This window comes from Pezoporus wallicus, unplaced genomic scaffold (assembly GCF_028554395.1).
Source record: "Pezoporus wallicus isolate ANWC-B61680 ecotype Strahan unplaced genomic scaffold, APGP_CSIRO_Pwel_v1 contig_6658, whole genome shotgun sequence".
Classification (NCBI taxonomy): Eukaryota; Metazoa; Chordata; class Aves; order Psittaciformes; family Psittacidae; genus Pezoporus; species Pezoporus wallicus.
Window position 1 is genome coordinate 4,236,168 of NW_026642312.1, and position 13,588 is coordinate 4,249,755.

At 42.7% G+C, this 13,588-nt stretch overlaps 1 protein-coding gene across 1 annotated transcript in view; it reads left to right on the forward strand.

Annotated features, from left to right (window-relative positions):
• Window positions 1-8,150: 8,150 nt before the first annotated feature.
• The window catches only part of DAP (death associated protein), a 51,395-nt gene continuing 45,957 nt past the window's right edge, over window positions 8,151-13,588 (forward strand). Inside the window, exon 1 of the mRNA XM_057428833.1 lies at window positions 8,151-8,308. Coding sequence (XP_057284816.1) covers window positions 8,254-8,308 — 55 coding nt within the window. The 5' untranslated portion in view covers window positions 8,151-8,253. The remainder of the gene's footprint in view (window positions 8,309-13,588) is intronic.

Below are 13,588 nucleotides of genomic sequence, written 5' to 3' on the forward strand. Positions count from 1 at the left end.
GCCTCACCACCCTAACAGGAAAGAATTTCTTCCTTATATCCAATCTAAACTTCCCTTGTTTAAGTTTTAACCTGTTACCCCTTATACTATTACTACAGTCCCTAATGAAGAGTCCCTCCCCAGCATCCCTATAGCCCCCCTTCAGATACTGGAAGGCTGCTATGAGGTCTCCATGCAGCCTTCTCTTCTCCAGGCTGAACAGCCCCAACTTCCTCAGCCTGTCTTCATGCAGGAGGTGCTCCAGTCCCCTGATCATCCTTGTGGCCCTTCTCTGGACTCGTTCCAACAGTTCCATGTCCTTTTTATGTTGAGGACACCAGAACTGCACACAATACTCCAGGTGAGGTCTCACAAGAGCAGAGTAGAGGGGCAGGATCACCTCCTTCAACCTGCTGGTCACGCTCCTTTTGATGCAGCCCAGGATACGGTTGGCTTTCTGGTCTGCGAGTGCACACTGAAGCTGGCTCATGTTCATTTTCTCATCGACCAACACCCCCAAGTCCTTCCCCGCAGGGCTCCTCTGAATCTCTTCCTTGCCCAACCTGTAGCTGTGCCTGGGATTGATACTTAGATCTTGTATGCATAGTGGCAGTGATTGCACAAAGGCACGGTGCACTCACCATTTCAAAATTTGATGGTCATAGACAAATGAGTTTTATCTGTTAAAGAGCAAACATGGTTCACCATAACAAACTTGTAAGGAGTCTGTGGTGCCATTTAGGACTGTTACAGGTGCTAAACAGCTGCCATTACAGAAGCTCATCATAGGTCAGCACCTTTTAGTACCTGACAGGGTGACTGTCTTGGAGCTTAGGCACAAACAGCCACTCTTAAGACAAGAATGAAGTTGGTACTCAGCTTCCTACAGTACAGCACTCTGGTGGGTTAACTTGGGCCAACAGCCAAGCACCCGCACAGTTGCTCACTCCTTCCCTTTCTCCCACTCACTGCGGGGCACAGATTTGGAAAAAGAGAAAGCCTTGATGATGTGCAAGCACTGATCAGCAATAGCCAAAGCACTGGTGTTTTATCAATGTTTTGATCACAAATCCAAAACACAAACACCATAAGGCCTGCTATGACAATGAATTACCACCATTCCAGCTAGACCCAGTACAAGCATGATAAATCTTCTGATGATATTTTGATAGATGCTTAACACAGGCTAATTGTTCAACATAAAACTAGACTTCTGTGAAAAGTATTAAAAATTGTAATACTAGCAACTAAAATAAATTAAATTATGTAGTCTGGAAAAGCAGAAAAAAATGAAAGCTGGTAAACAAAGTGAATCTTTGTGCAAAGAGAAATAAAAGAGATGCATATTTTAAAAATGTCTTATAACCTTTAGCTCTCAGACAGCAAGTATTTTGAAAACATATTTATTAAAAAGGACATAATTCTGGAACACAACTGAAAAGCAAAGCAAACCTTCTGCCATTGTTCAAATGCTGCAGTTTCCTAAGGAGAAGTCATAAGACTTCCCAACCTAAAGAATGCTGATATTTTGCATTCTTTTCATGTAAGAAGAGAGAGGACTGGAGAGATAACAGAAGAAAGAATGTGTTAGCCTTATACCCTTGAGCTGTGATGAAATAAGTCTACTTCCATTTAATTTTGTTCAGTTTATAACAAAGCATTCAGCAGAAAACATCAATAAGAATGTTGACACACTCATACTCCTTCTAATAAGAATGAAAAAGAAGTATAGTTACAGTATAGAATTCAGCTGAAAAAGGATTTTTGCTGTTTAGCAGTTAGCTCTCTCTGTAACATAGTGCCTCTAAAAGAAGATTATTGGGTAGATTTACAGCTGAGCTATGTGTTAAGATCAGTTCAAAGATTAAAAAAAATGACTACATTACTCTAGACAAAGATAGATACATTTCAAGTATATATACACCATAATATGTAAGTTCCTGTTGTCCACTTCTTAACATTCTCTGGAAGGAACTTAAATAATGCATAGAGGGTAAAGACCCGAACTTTGCACCTGAACTTTGCAATAGATACATTTGCTGCAAATTTAACAGAAATCTTAGGTCATCTGCCAAAGGTCTGAAACTAAGGCAGTAAGGCTCTTCCAGGAGAAAAAGTGGGTTTTAGAATAGGTCTGGCTATCTCTTAGATGGATAAATTGGGGTCAGGTGAAGCCTATGTCAGGTACCGTTACTGTGGGAAGCCGAGTACCAACTTGTGTCTTAGGAGTGACTACTTTTGTCTGAGCTCCAAGAAAGTCACCATGCCGGGACTGAAGTGAGCTGATGAGCTTATGTTAATGGCAGCTGTTTAGCACCTGTAACAGTCAACCCTACAGTCTTAAAAGGTTATTTCCTAGAGGCTAGTGACAACTGCCCATACTTGGGTACATGCAAAACCTCCTCCGAAGCCAGGAACAATTTCTACAAAATAAAGAGCCTGAAGATATAGAAATCAATAAAGTTGGGTGTATGTACCATAGATGTGGTATCTGACCCTAAATATTAAATATTGAAACAAAGCAACCATCAATTCTATGAGTGCTTACTACAAGGTTTGCTGTCAGCAAGGCCCTATGTTCCCATCACAGCCACCAAAATCCGCCATATTCTGATGTTAAATTTTTTGAAATAAAATGCACGAAAACAAAACAAGACAATACAAAGCAAAAACCAAACACCAAATCCAATGTGTTTGGAAACATTAAGAATCTAAATTAACTTGACCTTTTTTCATTTTCATTTTTTGACCAACATAAATTCTTTCCTTTATTCAAATAGCACAACTTCTACAGGCCCAAATCAGTTGCAATCTCAAAGACAGAATGTGATGAGAAGCAGAGGAACAGAAAAGTGATGCAAAGATTTGTACAATACCTAATTTTCTTGAGCCTCATTTGGGAGCCATACCAGTAGCTTCCAGGAGCAATCACAGTCCCATTCCCACAGACACTGAAGCTCCGATGTGACTCACAAACCCTGAGAGTCTGTGCACGCTCACACCCATGTGGAGGGCAGCCTTCTCATCTGCAGAGCTAGAAGAACAAGACCCTCTTTAACTGGGCAGCAATAATATGCCTGTTATCTATAACAACAAAATATACAATCTCTTTAATAAGTCCCAGACTAATGAGAAAACAGACCTGTTGTATACTTTTTACCAGAAACATTTCCAAGGAAATTTACTGAAACATTAAGATAAAAGAGTGTTTGAATTTTGCAATTGCATTATGATTAAATTCAGTAACTTTTAACGCTTACCGGATTTAGAGGTTTTCCCCAATGGGAACTTATTCTAATTCTAAAGAAAAACAAACTAATTATATGGGTCTTCCTGGAAAACTGAATTAGTACACCCAGTGAGCAAATAAATTTGTGTTCCTTGTCAGAGTAACAGTATAGTTAGAGTAACAACATGGAATCAATACAATCATCAAGATACAGAGAAACCAGCAAACACCAGCAATCCAAATGACTTTAATAAGTCAATGCAAAAACATGTGGTGAGGGAAGACTGGAAAACAACACGTTACTCCTTGCCCAAGATTTCTTTTCTTTGCTTGTTTTCTTACACAAATTGTTTTTTTTTGGATGGTGGTCCACACAATCTCTGAAGATTTTCAAGCAAACCACAGTCCTAAAAACAGTATCCTTTTCTTAACCTGGAATAGCAGTGGACAGAACTGAAACAACCATTATCTGGCTTCCTTTACATATTTACATGGAAGTAGAAAAGCAGGGAACTTCCCTATCTTCTGACTGTATTGTTTTATGTAGTGGGTACTGATACATGCAAATAAAAATCTGCAAACCCAAAAAGTCAAAGATAAAATTCCAAAGAAAACCTTTTAGTTTGTTTATTATTTCTTGGAGCTATCATGCTATCCTAAAAATTTCACAAAGGATTAGAACTACATGGAGAACCCATATTTTTATTAACTGGTTGGGAAGAATGTGAGGAAGAGAAAAATAATTTAGTTTCTTGGTGGTTTTTAATCTTAAAAAAATTAAAAATCTTAAAACATGCTGTTGAAACAAAATAGCCCAACCTTCAAAAAACTAGCCGTTTTGAGGCAAAACTATTTTGGACGCATTATCAAAATCAGCTGGTAGTTTCCATTGACTTGGTTTTTATCTATAGATTTGGCAAAAACCTATTCACTGAGAAAGTTTTGCCCACCCTATGGCTAAATACAGAGCAGTTTATCATGCTTCCCAGGATTTACAGCAAGCATGTGCATATGTGTGCTGGAAATCACAGCAGAAGTTGAGTGGCAAAACACTTTGCTGCCTCTTAGGTGCTGCATGACCCTTGGTTGTACTATAATTTCCCCCTGACTTGAGCCCAGAAAACATTTTTCTATGTGTTTCTGTATTTTCAGAAAGAATATAAGACTTTGCTTGAGGCCCTGAGTGAAAGAAGCAAAATTGCAGCCATCTGTTAAGTACTAGGGAGTATTTTCAAAATAGATATAAACGGTGTCCTAATCATAGTTCAACAGACTGCTTGCTTTTAAAATAGACTGTTTACTGAACATACTTTGGCCTGTAAGAACCTAGTATTACTGTCAAAAGTGCTGTGGAGGGCCAACTGCCACTGAAAATAGCTTTTATATGTATGCTTTTGCACACTTTCCTATCTAATCTTTTCACATGTTTTCTTTTAACTTAGTCTTTAGGATCTGTAAAGGGCTTTTTTCCTATTTTTGGTTGGTTTGGGTTTCTTTTTTCCTTTTTCTTTTTTTTTTTTTTTAATGCAGGAGCTGGATTTTCCCCTGCACCATCACAACAAAAGACACAGCTTCTTTCTGTTTGCTATTTCAGTTAAAATTAGTAGTAGCTGTAGAGTATTCATTCTTAGTTGTGCTGGATAATGTCACGGATACTCAAGATGTCTATTATGAGCTCTTGCCTATTAATTGAAGAGTTGTGGAATCCTTCACAAAAATGCTCTTATTCACCAGTCCTCAAAACACCTTAAAAAGTGAAATAAACCCAATGTGGTTTATTTACTCTTCCATCACTGTTGCATTTCAGTGCCCTGTCTCATGATGCTGTCATTCACAAGCTTTCCAGTGGAGACTTGCCTTTGCTACAGTCTGTGGGAAAGGGTGTCAGCATGAGGTGTGGTTGATTTGGCAAAGGAAGTGACTCCACAGCTAACTTTGTGTAAAAACTCTGCCTTTTTTCCATTGTAGTTTCCCACAGCTGCTCTCATTTGTGCGTGCTGGTACAAACAATGGGACTGCCAATTCCTGGCATTATAATGCCTGTCATTATACCTCTGTATTTCCTGTATGTTGGCATAATCGAAAGACATTGCTACTAATATTACGGCACCACAGCTAGCCAGAGAAATGCATGTTGCCTTAGATCTGCCAAAGAAACACTCACTCTGTTTCACAGAAGTGGAATCTCACTGACAACTTTTACAGGACGTCCTCATTTAGGTGCCTGATTTTACAAATCCCTATTATTAATTCTTTTTTGAATGTGGGATGTCTCCTTTTTGCTTTTCTTGCAACATCTAAAAAACAATAATGCAATAAATAACTGAAAACTAAATTCTATCCTATGGTATCATACTGACACCTATATAACTCTTCGGCAAGCACAGAAACTTACCATATGCACAGGCCCCTGTTGCTTGAGGAAATGAGTAATTATATGTACTGACAAGTATAGTGAGATCTGAGAACCTGCTCTGGAAAGCAGCGAAGATCTTTCCCTCTCCCTCCTGCAAGCCTGATCCTCTGTGTGCTGGCTCCTGCCTGACCTACCTTCAGTCTTTCCTCCCTCCCCCAGGGCTTCTCATCCTCATCTCACCCAACTAGTCCTGGCTTCCACTTCATTGCTTGAGGAAAGATTTTTCATATCTCCCACTGTGCCACTCACTCTGCTTCTTCAATTCTCATGTCACTTCTCCACTGCTCCCTACTCAAGTTTTTGTCCGTTTATCTCTCTCTCCACGCAGGCCAAGTCCTCCTGTGCCTTGTTTCTTCTTGTCTGCATCTCTCTTCTCCTCTTCCAGTTCTTGTTCCTTCTGCACCAGAATGGTTTCCCTTGGGATCCCAGCTTCCAAACCTGATGCAAAGCTGCATTTGTAGAGAATACCCAATTTTAGCTCCACGTTTCTGAGACATACTCAAGGATAGCTGTTGTATTTTGGCTGTGAAGCCACAGCAAGCCTTCATACAAATGCTTGTGTCAATAGACACATGCAAAATCCTGTAACATTAAGAAATGTTTCCAGCTTTTGCAAGACCAGCCAAACCACGTCTTTGATGTAATTCTTCCTCCCAGTGCACCTCCACATCCCAAATAATTGCACTGAAATATGAAATTATAACTGATTCTTAAAGAAAAAAATATTAACTTGTAGGGGTTTTAATGTCTTAAGGCACAGGTTTTTTTTTTTATTTCAGTTCTATAACAGCGGGTTTAAGGTAATTGTGCAACAGCAAAAATTCATACCAACTCCAGTAACCAGCACAGGGACATCCAAACCAAACATGCCTGTTAAAATGAAGAATAACTGAAAATAGAATCTTGTAATTCTAATCCAGAGGATAGTGGACAAACATGAAAATCTCCATTTATGAGATAATTCTGCTCTATTCTATAATCTGAATAGATTTTGACAGACTGGAAAGAGAATTGGAGTAATTTATGTTAAGATACACAGAAGGTGACAAAACTGAAAATACAAACTGAGACTCTACAGTGTCATATGTGTAAGAATTTGCAATTACCCAGCAGCAAAATGCAAGGACTTAGTTATAGCACTTTTTGTAATGTTTGTTCATGCAGGCTGTTAAGTATACTATGATGTGATTGTATTTCAGACTGTTGCCAACAGGACCCTGTGTATTTGCCCATCACTTATATTTTTACAATGGTAATATGATTGTAACAAAGAGTACTAGCAAATAACAGAAGCGTTACGACACTAATTTCCATATTACATACCTAGGGACAAGAAGACTAAGTGCCAGGTCCTGCACTTAGGTCACAACAACCCCAAGCAACACTGCAGGTTTAGGAAAGAGTGGCTGGAAAGCTGCTCGGCAGAAAAGGACCTGGGGGTACTAAGTGACAGAGCTGAACATGAGCCAACTTGTGCCCGGGCAGCCAAGAAGGCCAACAGCATCCTGGCCTGCATCAGAAATAGCACAGCCAGCAGGGCCAGGGCAGTGATCATCTCCCTGTACTCAGCACTGGTGAGGCCGCACCTCGAATCCTGTGTTCAGTTCTGGGCTACTCACTACAAGAGAGACACTGAGGTGCTGGAGCGAGACCAGAGAAGGGCAACAAAGCTGGTGAAGGGTCTGGAGCACGAGTTTTATGAGGAACGTCTGAGGGAAATGGGGGTGTTTAGTTTGGAGAAGAGAAGGATCGGGGAGAACTTACTGCTCTCTACAATTACCTGAAAGAAGGATGGAGTGAGGAGGTGGCTGGTCTCTTTCCCAAGTAACAAGTGATGAGGTTGAGAGACTCAAGCTGTGCCAGGGGAGGTTTAGACTAGATATTAGGATAAATTTCTTCACAGAGAGGGTGATCAGGCATTGGAACAGGCTGCCCAGGGAAGTGATGGAATCACCGTCCCTGGATGTGTTCAAAAACCACAGATTATGACCCTAGTGACATGGTTTAGTGGTGGTCTTGGCAGTCCTGGTGTAAAGGTTGAACTTGGTAATTTTAAATGTCTTTTCCAACCTAGTTGACCTTATAATTCTATGAAACCACATACACTATCCAAACCGGACTTCAAAAGGCAGTCTGCTGCCGGAAGCAGTTACAAAAGGTAGAGATTAATTCCTATTGCTCGGGGAGGGAGGGTGGGGAAGAAAAGGCAGGCTTCAGCAGGGGAGCTGTTTCGCAACTCTTAGCTTCACACTTAGCTGTGGCAAAAAGGATCATGCGCGCTTAAAACTCAGACCGCTAGGGAAACAGAGAAAATGAAACGGAGATACAGCGAATGGCAAAGCAAGCACCCCCCTCGGCCGCAAAGGGAACCGGCTGTAACACCCACCACAGCCTCGGCTAAGCTCGGACGGGCCCAGCCCCACCCCCGGTCCCAGCGGCACCGTCCCCCCTTGCCCTGCTCCCCCGCGTTGGCGGCGGCAGCTTAGCGGGTGCGAGCCCGGACACCGCCCCCCGGTGGGCGCGTCCTGGCGCCGGCGCCCGGCGGCCACGTTGACAGGGCGGGAACGGGGCCGAGCCGCGCATCGCGGGGAAGGTTGGGCGCGGGTAGCGGGGTCGCTGCCACAGTAAAATGTCTTCGCCTCCCAGAGAGAAAGCAGAGACGCGGGCCGGACACCCTCCTGCTGGTACGGCCGCCGGGTCCCGTCTCTCCGCTCTTTCTCTTCCCATCCCTGGGGACGGGACGGGGGGGTCTGGGTAGCCGCGGGACAAGCGGGCCGAGCGCCTCCGGGAGAGTCCAGTCGGGCGCCGGTTCCCCGCCAAGTCCCGGGGCGGAGGAGGGTGAGTGAGGGCGCCCACTCCGCGCCGCCGCCGCTGCTGCTGCTGGGGGTGTGAGCCCCGGGCGGTTTCCCCATCCTCCTCCGCTCGCAGGATCCGGCTGACTCGGCGTCTGGCACCGGGACGGGTGCGCGGGTACCCGCGGTGGCTGCCTGTCGCTCGCCCGCCCTCTCCCAGCTTCCCTGGCCCTCCAGCAACCGGTAATGGGGGCCACGGTCCCTGCCCTGCTTTTCCCAGGGGAGCCCTCATGTTGCTGGCAAGCGCCCACCGAGTTTGTGCTGTTCGGCATCTCCGGCTTCTGACCCGGGAGACGAACAGCCTTGTCTTCATGGATCCTCCTCCGTGAGGGCATCCCGGCCCCGAGAGGCCTACGAAACCACCGCCGGCGGCTGATGCCGGCGGGAAGGAGAGAGGAGCAGTCTGGCGACATCGCCGGCTGCATGGCTGTTGGCAGCACAGAGCACGCCGAGCAGACACAGTGCAGATCAGTAGTATTCCGTGCATCCCTTTTCCCCGCGAGCATTATAGGGCCAGTGCTGGAGCCAGTGCACGCTCCCGGCTTTAATTCTGGAGGCTGGCAGGGTAGGAAACGCATAAAGCGGTCAGCCAGCTGCCCTGCGAAGGAGGTCCAGTATCTTCTACCCACTGCTGTGAGCTTATGGGTAAGCCGAGCAGCGGGTGGTCTGTGGAGGAAGCTGGGGTTCTCCTTTGGTGGGGCGCTGCTCTGCCGCTGACTATACACAACAGTTCCTCTCTACTACACAGACGGGGTTCAGGTACTCGCATTACCAAGGTGTTTTGTACCTCCGTGTACTGTTAGCTTCTCCTCATTATTAGTTTTCTTAAAAAAAGGGAGCTTTGGTCACCATACCAGCAACTTTTCATGTGTCCTCAGTGTTTCCTGGTGCAGTTCTTGATTCTAAACCATGGGATGGTTAGTTTTATATTCAAATCAGTTGATGAGATTTAAAGCTAAATTTGAAAACAGGTTTTTGAACCCTAATCCAATTATGTGGTTTTATTATGAGGACCTGAAATTCTTTTAAATAGGTAATAGAAGTGAGCAATGATGGCTTTGCTTTGAGGGGCAGATACAGTTCAGGGCTACAGTTAAGCTGATGTCCTGGCTGAGTAGGGTGATCCTACTTCTGCAGTCTCCCTTGTGACAGTAGCTCTTACCTGACGTGGTGAGCTGGCTCAGGGAACCAGACCAAAGCAACTTCCTCTGCATGAACAGCTTTTGTTGCCATAGCTCCTCGAGCTGGCTTGCCTTGAAGTGGCCTTCAGCATGAAAGGGTGGTTAAGAACTTGGGTTGGTATAGCTGTGTCTTCCTGACACACCTTCAGTGGGAAGGGAATGAAGGATAAGTGGCAGATATTTTCATTTAGATGCTTTGTAACTGTATTTTCTGATTCTGATTTTATGTTGCATGTTTGAGAGTTTTGCTTCAAAACCTGTCCTTTTAAAAAGCTGGGTTTCTTTTAGAGCTGAAGTGAGCCTCCATAGATCACAGGAGAAACCAGCAATGTACAATGCAAAAACACAACTGCAGTACAGTACAGATTTCCCTTGCTTTTAGAGTTATTTCAGCATTTTATTTTTTTTCTTTGTAAAACATGCATCCACATATGAACTGAAGAACTTTTGCAGCCATGTGCTGTTAAAGATCATTACCATCCCTGAAGGGTTTTTTGTATGTAACCAGTTCAGCTTTGGAAGGAAGGTAATACCCAAGTCTATCTTTGAGGCCAGAAAAAACCTAATGCTTTACATTATCTTCAGATTGTTTCTGGAAGAAGATGGTTCTGAGCTGGTTGGCAGAAGAAGCTGGCCTTGTGGTCTTCTAACATTGGGAATATCCACAATAAATGTACTGACTAGCTTCAGTTTATATTTACTGTAGGGGCTGAAGCTAGGTGTTACTCCTCCATCTCAAACTGGTTTAGATCCCTGAGCAACAGTGTAATGCAGTAGGGCAGTGTGCAAACAAATTTTAATAAAATGAAAGTCAAACATTCTTAAATAAAAGATCACTACATAAACTCATGTGGAATTGTGTTCCTAAATAACAAGGCAAGTTCCTAGCAAGGCAAATATGTGAATAGGGGATCATTTTCTGACTAATGGCTTAAAAGCTCTGGTTTTGCTGTATAAAGAACCCTACCAGTAATTATGGATGTGTCTTACTCCATAGAGTATGAATTAGACACATAAAATATAGGAAGGATTCAAGTAATCAAATTACAGCAGAATTGTCAAATTCATTGTTTTTCATATGCACTGTTAGCCCTCCCTTACTCAACTGTGTGCAGTCTGTTAGCTTCCTCTCTGCACTGATCTTTTGGGGGGGATGAGGGGCAGGAAAGACAAGAGCAGCACTTGGAAAGACAAAGGATAATGAAATGGAGAGAAACCTCGAGACCTCAGGCTGATAATAGGGTGCATGAAGCAATTTTGAACTCCATTCTGAAACTTAAGAGGGCCCCAACTTAAGCTTTAAGTATCCATCTGTCAGTGAGATCAATGCATCTGTAATAGATTGCTGAGTAGGTTTGTGCAGCTTGCAGTCCCACTAAAGCAGTCTGCGTAATTATGCTTTTAGCTGTTCATTTCTTCTAGTAGATATTGTGGAGGAATAAAGCAAGGTGATTGTGGTAATAGTTTATTTATGAAGCTTTGCAATTGGTTTTTGAAAATAGTTATGTGCTTTTTCCTGCATTTAAAAAATATAACTCTGAGCCAAGATTTCTGTGAAATGAACGTATGTAATAGCTCTTACTTCCATTCTTCATACGTCTTATTGATGTAATGGAATCAGTTATTATACTGTACGTATGAAATAAATTTGGTATTAATATTTAATACTAAAGAAAAAGGGGAAGCTGCTATAGCTCTTGATTATACTCTGGATTTCTAAAAGCCCCCGTCTTATTGCTGTGACCAGGGGGTGATGTGGGTTGAGCTGGAAGGTTTCTCCAGAAAGGACTGCCTCAGGTCTGCAACCTGGGTGAGTGAGCTGTGGCACTTCTCTAGGTGCTTGGTGCTTCCTTGAGCTCCTTGGAGTTTATTTCAGAATTCAGTCCCAGAAACTGGGAGCAGTTTGAAAGAATTGTGGAAGCAGGGTGAGGGGAAAGGAGAGGTGATAAATAGACTGAGAATGTTTCCTGATTCCAGATTGTCTTGAGGGGTAATTGATTTACAGAGTTTAATGCATTTCAAAAGGAGTAGTCATAACCTTAAGAGGAACACATGCTGGCATTCACAGGACAAACAAGACAGTCCTGTCTGCCTCTCAGGGGGAAAACATGACAGATAATAATTAATATCCAAAACTTGGCTGTTACCTAGTGGCGGGGCAAACAGACCTGTGTGGCACTCTTCTTGGAGTGTGCTGGCAGGTAATCCCCTCTATTTCATGCTTTAGAGGCTGGTGGCCTGTTGGCCATCACCACCACAGCCATTCCTGGTCCCCTCCTGCCTTAGCACAGATCCCACCTGACCTCTCCTGAGCAAACATATGCAGCTCGAGCTCCTTCGTCAGCTGGGAACTGCTTTCTTCCTAATCCCAACACGGTGTCACTGGGACCCTCCTCTTCTGTGCACTGATATTTGGCAGTATTCTGGAAGGTACTTTATCAGTTATTTAAATCCTCTCTGCACTGTGCTGGATTTACTATGAGGAAATCGGAGGTCTTGCTCTTTCAAGGGTGACTTCTAAGCGACAAAATCACGGTCCTAAGCATCTGTCAAATTATGTGGTGAATGCTAGGTGAGTAAGAAGTAGATGAATCCTTGTGAATCCCAAGAGGATCTTGCAAATGGAGTGGGTCTTTCTTTTGTTTGGTGGATGTAATAATTATTTCTTCTCCCTGTCTAACCCTGAGATAGTGTAGTCTGGTTGAGACCTTTTGAAAAGGAATGTGAATTATGTTGCAAAGGTATTTATCCTAAACTAAACCTCTTGGAAATAGACTGGGTATGAGCATGCTGTGTCAGGGGTGGCAGAGATGTACATCACCTCTATGTACAGCATGCTCATCTAATTACTTCACTTTTGGTCTCAGAAATACTATTACTACAGTTGTTTGCTGGATTCTTCTTTTGGTCTCCCAGATCTGCACAGTAACCCTGGACTACTAGATTATTCAATTGTTCAACAACAGACTTTTAGCTGTCTGTATTATGCCTGTTGACATTAGTGCAGGAAATCAGATTATTAAAATTATTAAACTACTGCCTTGGTCAGTCACTGCTGTGCCTTTTAATTGTCTGTTTATTTGGTTTTTAATACCTGTTAATTCTACATACAGACAGATCTGAATGTGTTAGCTGCATATCTTTGCCAATAACAGATAAAGTGCAAACAAGTGGCTGGTGGCCTGATAGTATGCAATATGAGGGGAGAGAGATTTTAGACCACCTAAATTAGCACTGAATTTCTGTGTACTGTTTTCTGTTAGACAGTGAAGAATGTTAAGGTGTGCATGTATATACCAGAAGTGCTGTTGTAACCAGGCAGATGTTGCTGTGGAGACAGCATCTTCTGCAAAAAGTAATTTGAAAGGGAACTAGTAAGAACCGATTGTGCAATGTTAAATTTATAAAGCAATGTAAACAAAACATACCAATCACTTTGATTACCTGAGATGTTAGAAGAAGGCAGCACTTGACAGAACTAGGAGTGTTTGCATTTGCAAATAAATTTCTAAGGACTTTACATCAAGAAAAGTTAATAGGAATTTCACTTTTGTTTAATTTTTAAAATTACATTTCTTTGTTGCCTAACCTTTCTGGTTTTCCTTGTCTCATGTGAAACATTTCTCACCAACTTAAATCTTGTAAGTTTTATGCTGGTGAGAGGACATAATGGTTAGTGTTTTGATGGGGTTTTTTTGTGTGTGTGTGTGTGTTTGGTTCTTTTTTAATGCATTATAAGGGCACACAGGTTTTGATAGGTTTAAAAAGATACTTTGGTTTTGTCTGTTGATTATGTGCCTTTAGTTAATGTCCTTTATTGAATCAGAAGTTTATCTTTCAAATACCTCATAGAGTTTAGAATCCATCTAAAATATCCCAGAGCCAAAGGCCTGTCACAGTCTCTGTCCTGGGGCAGGTTGCTTTCTCTTTG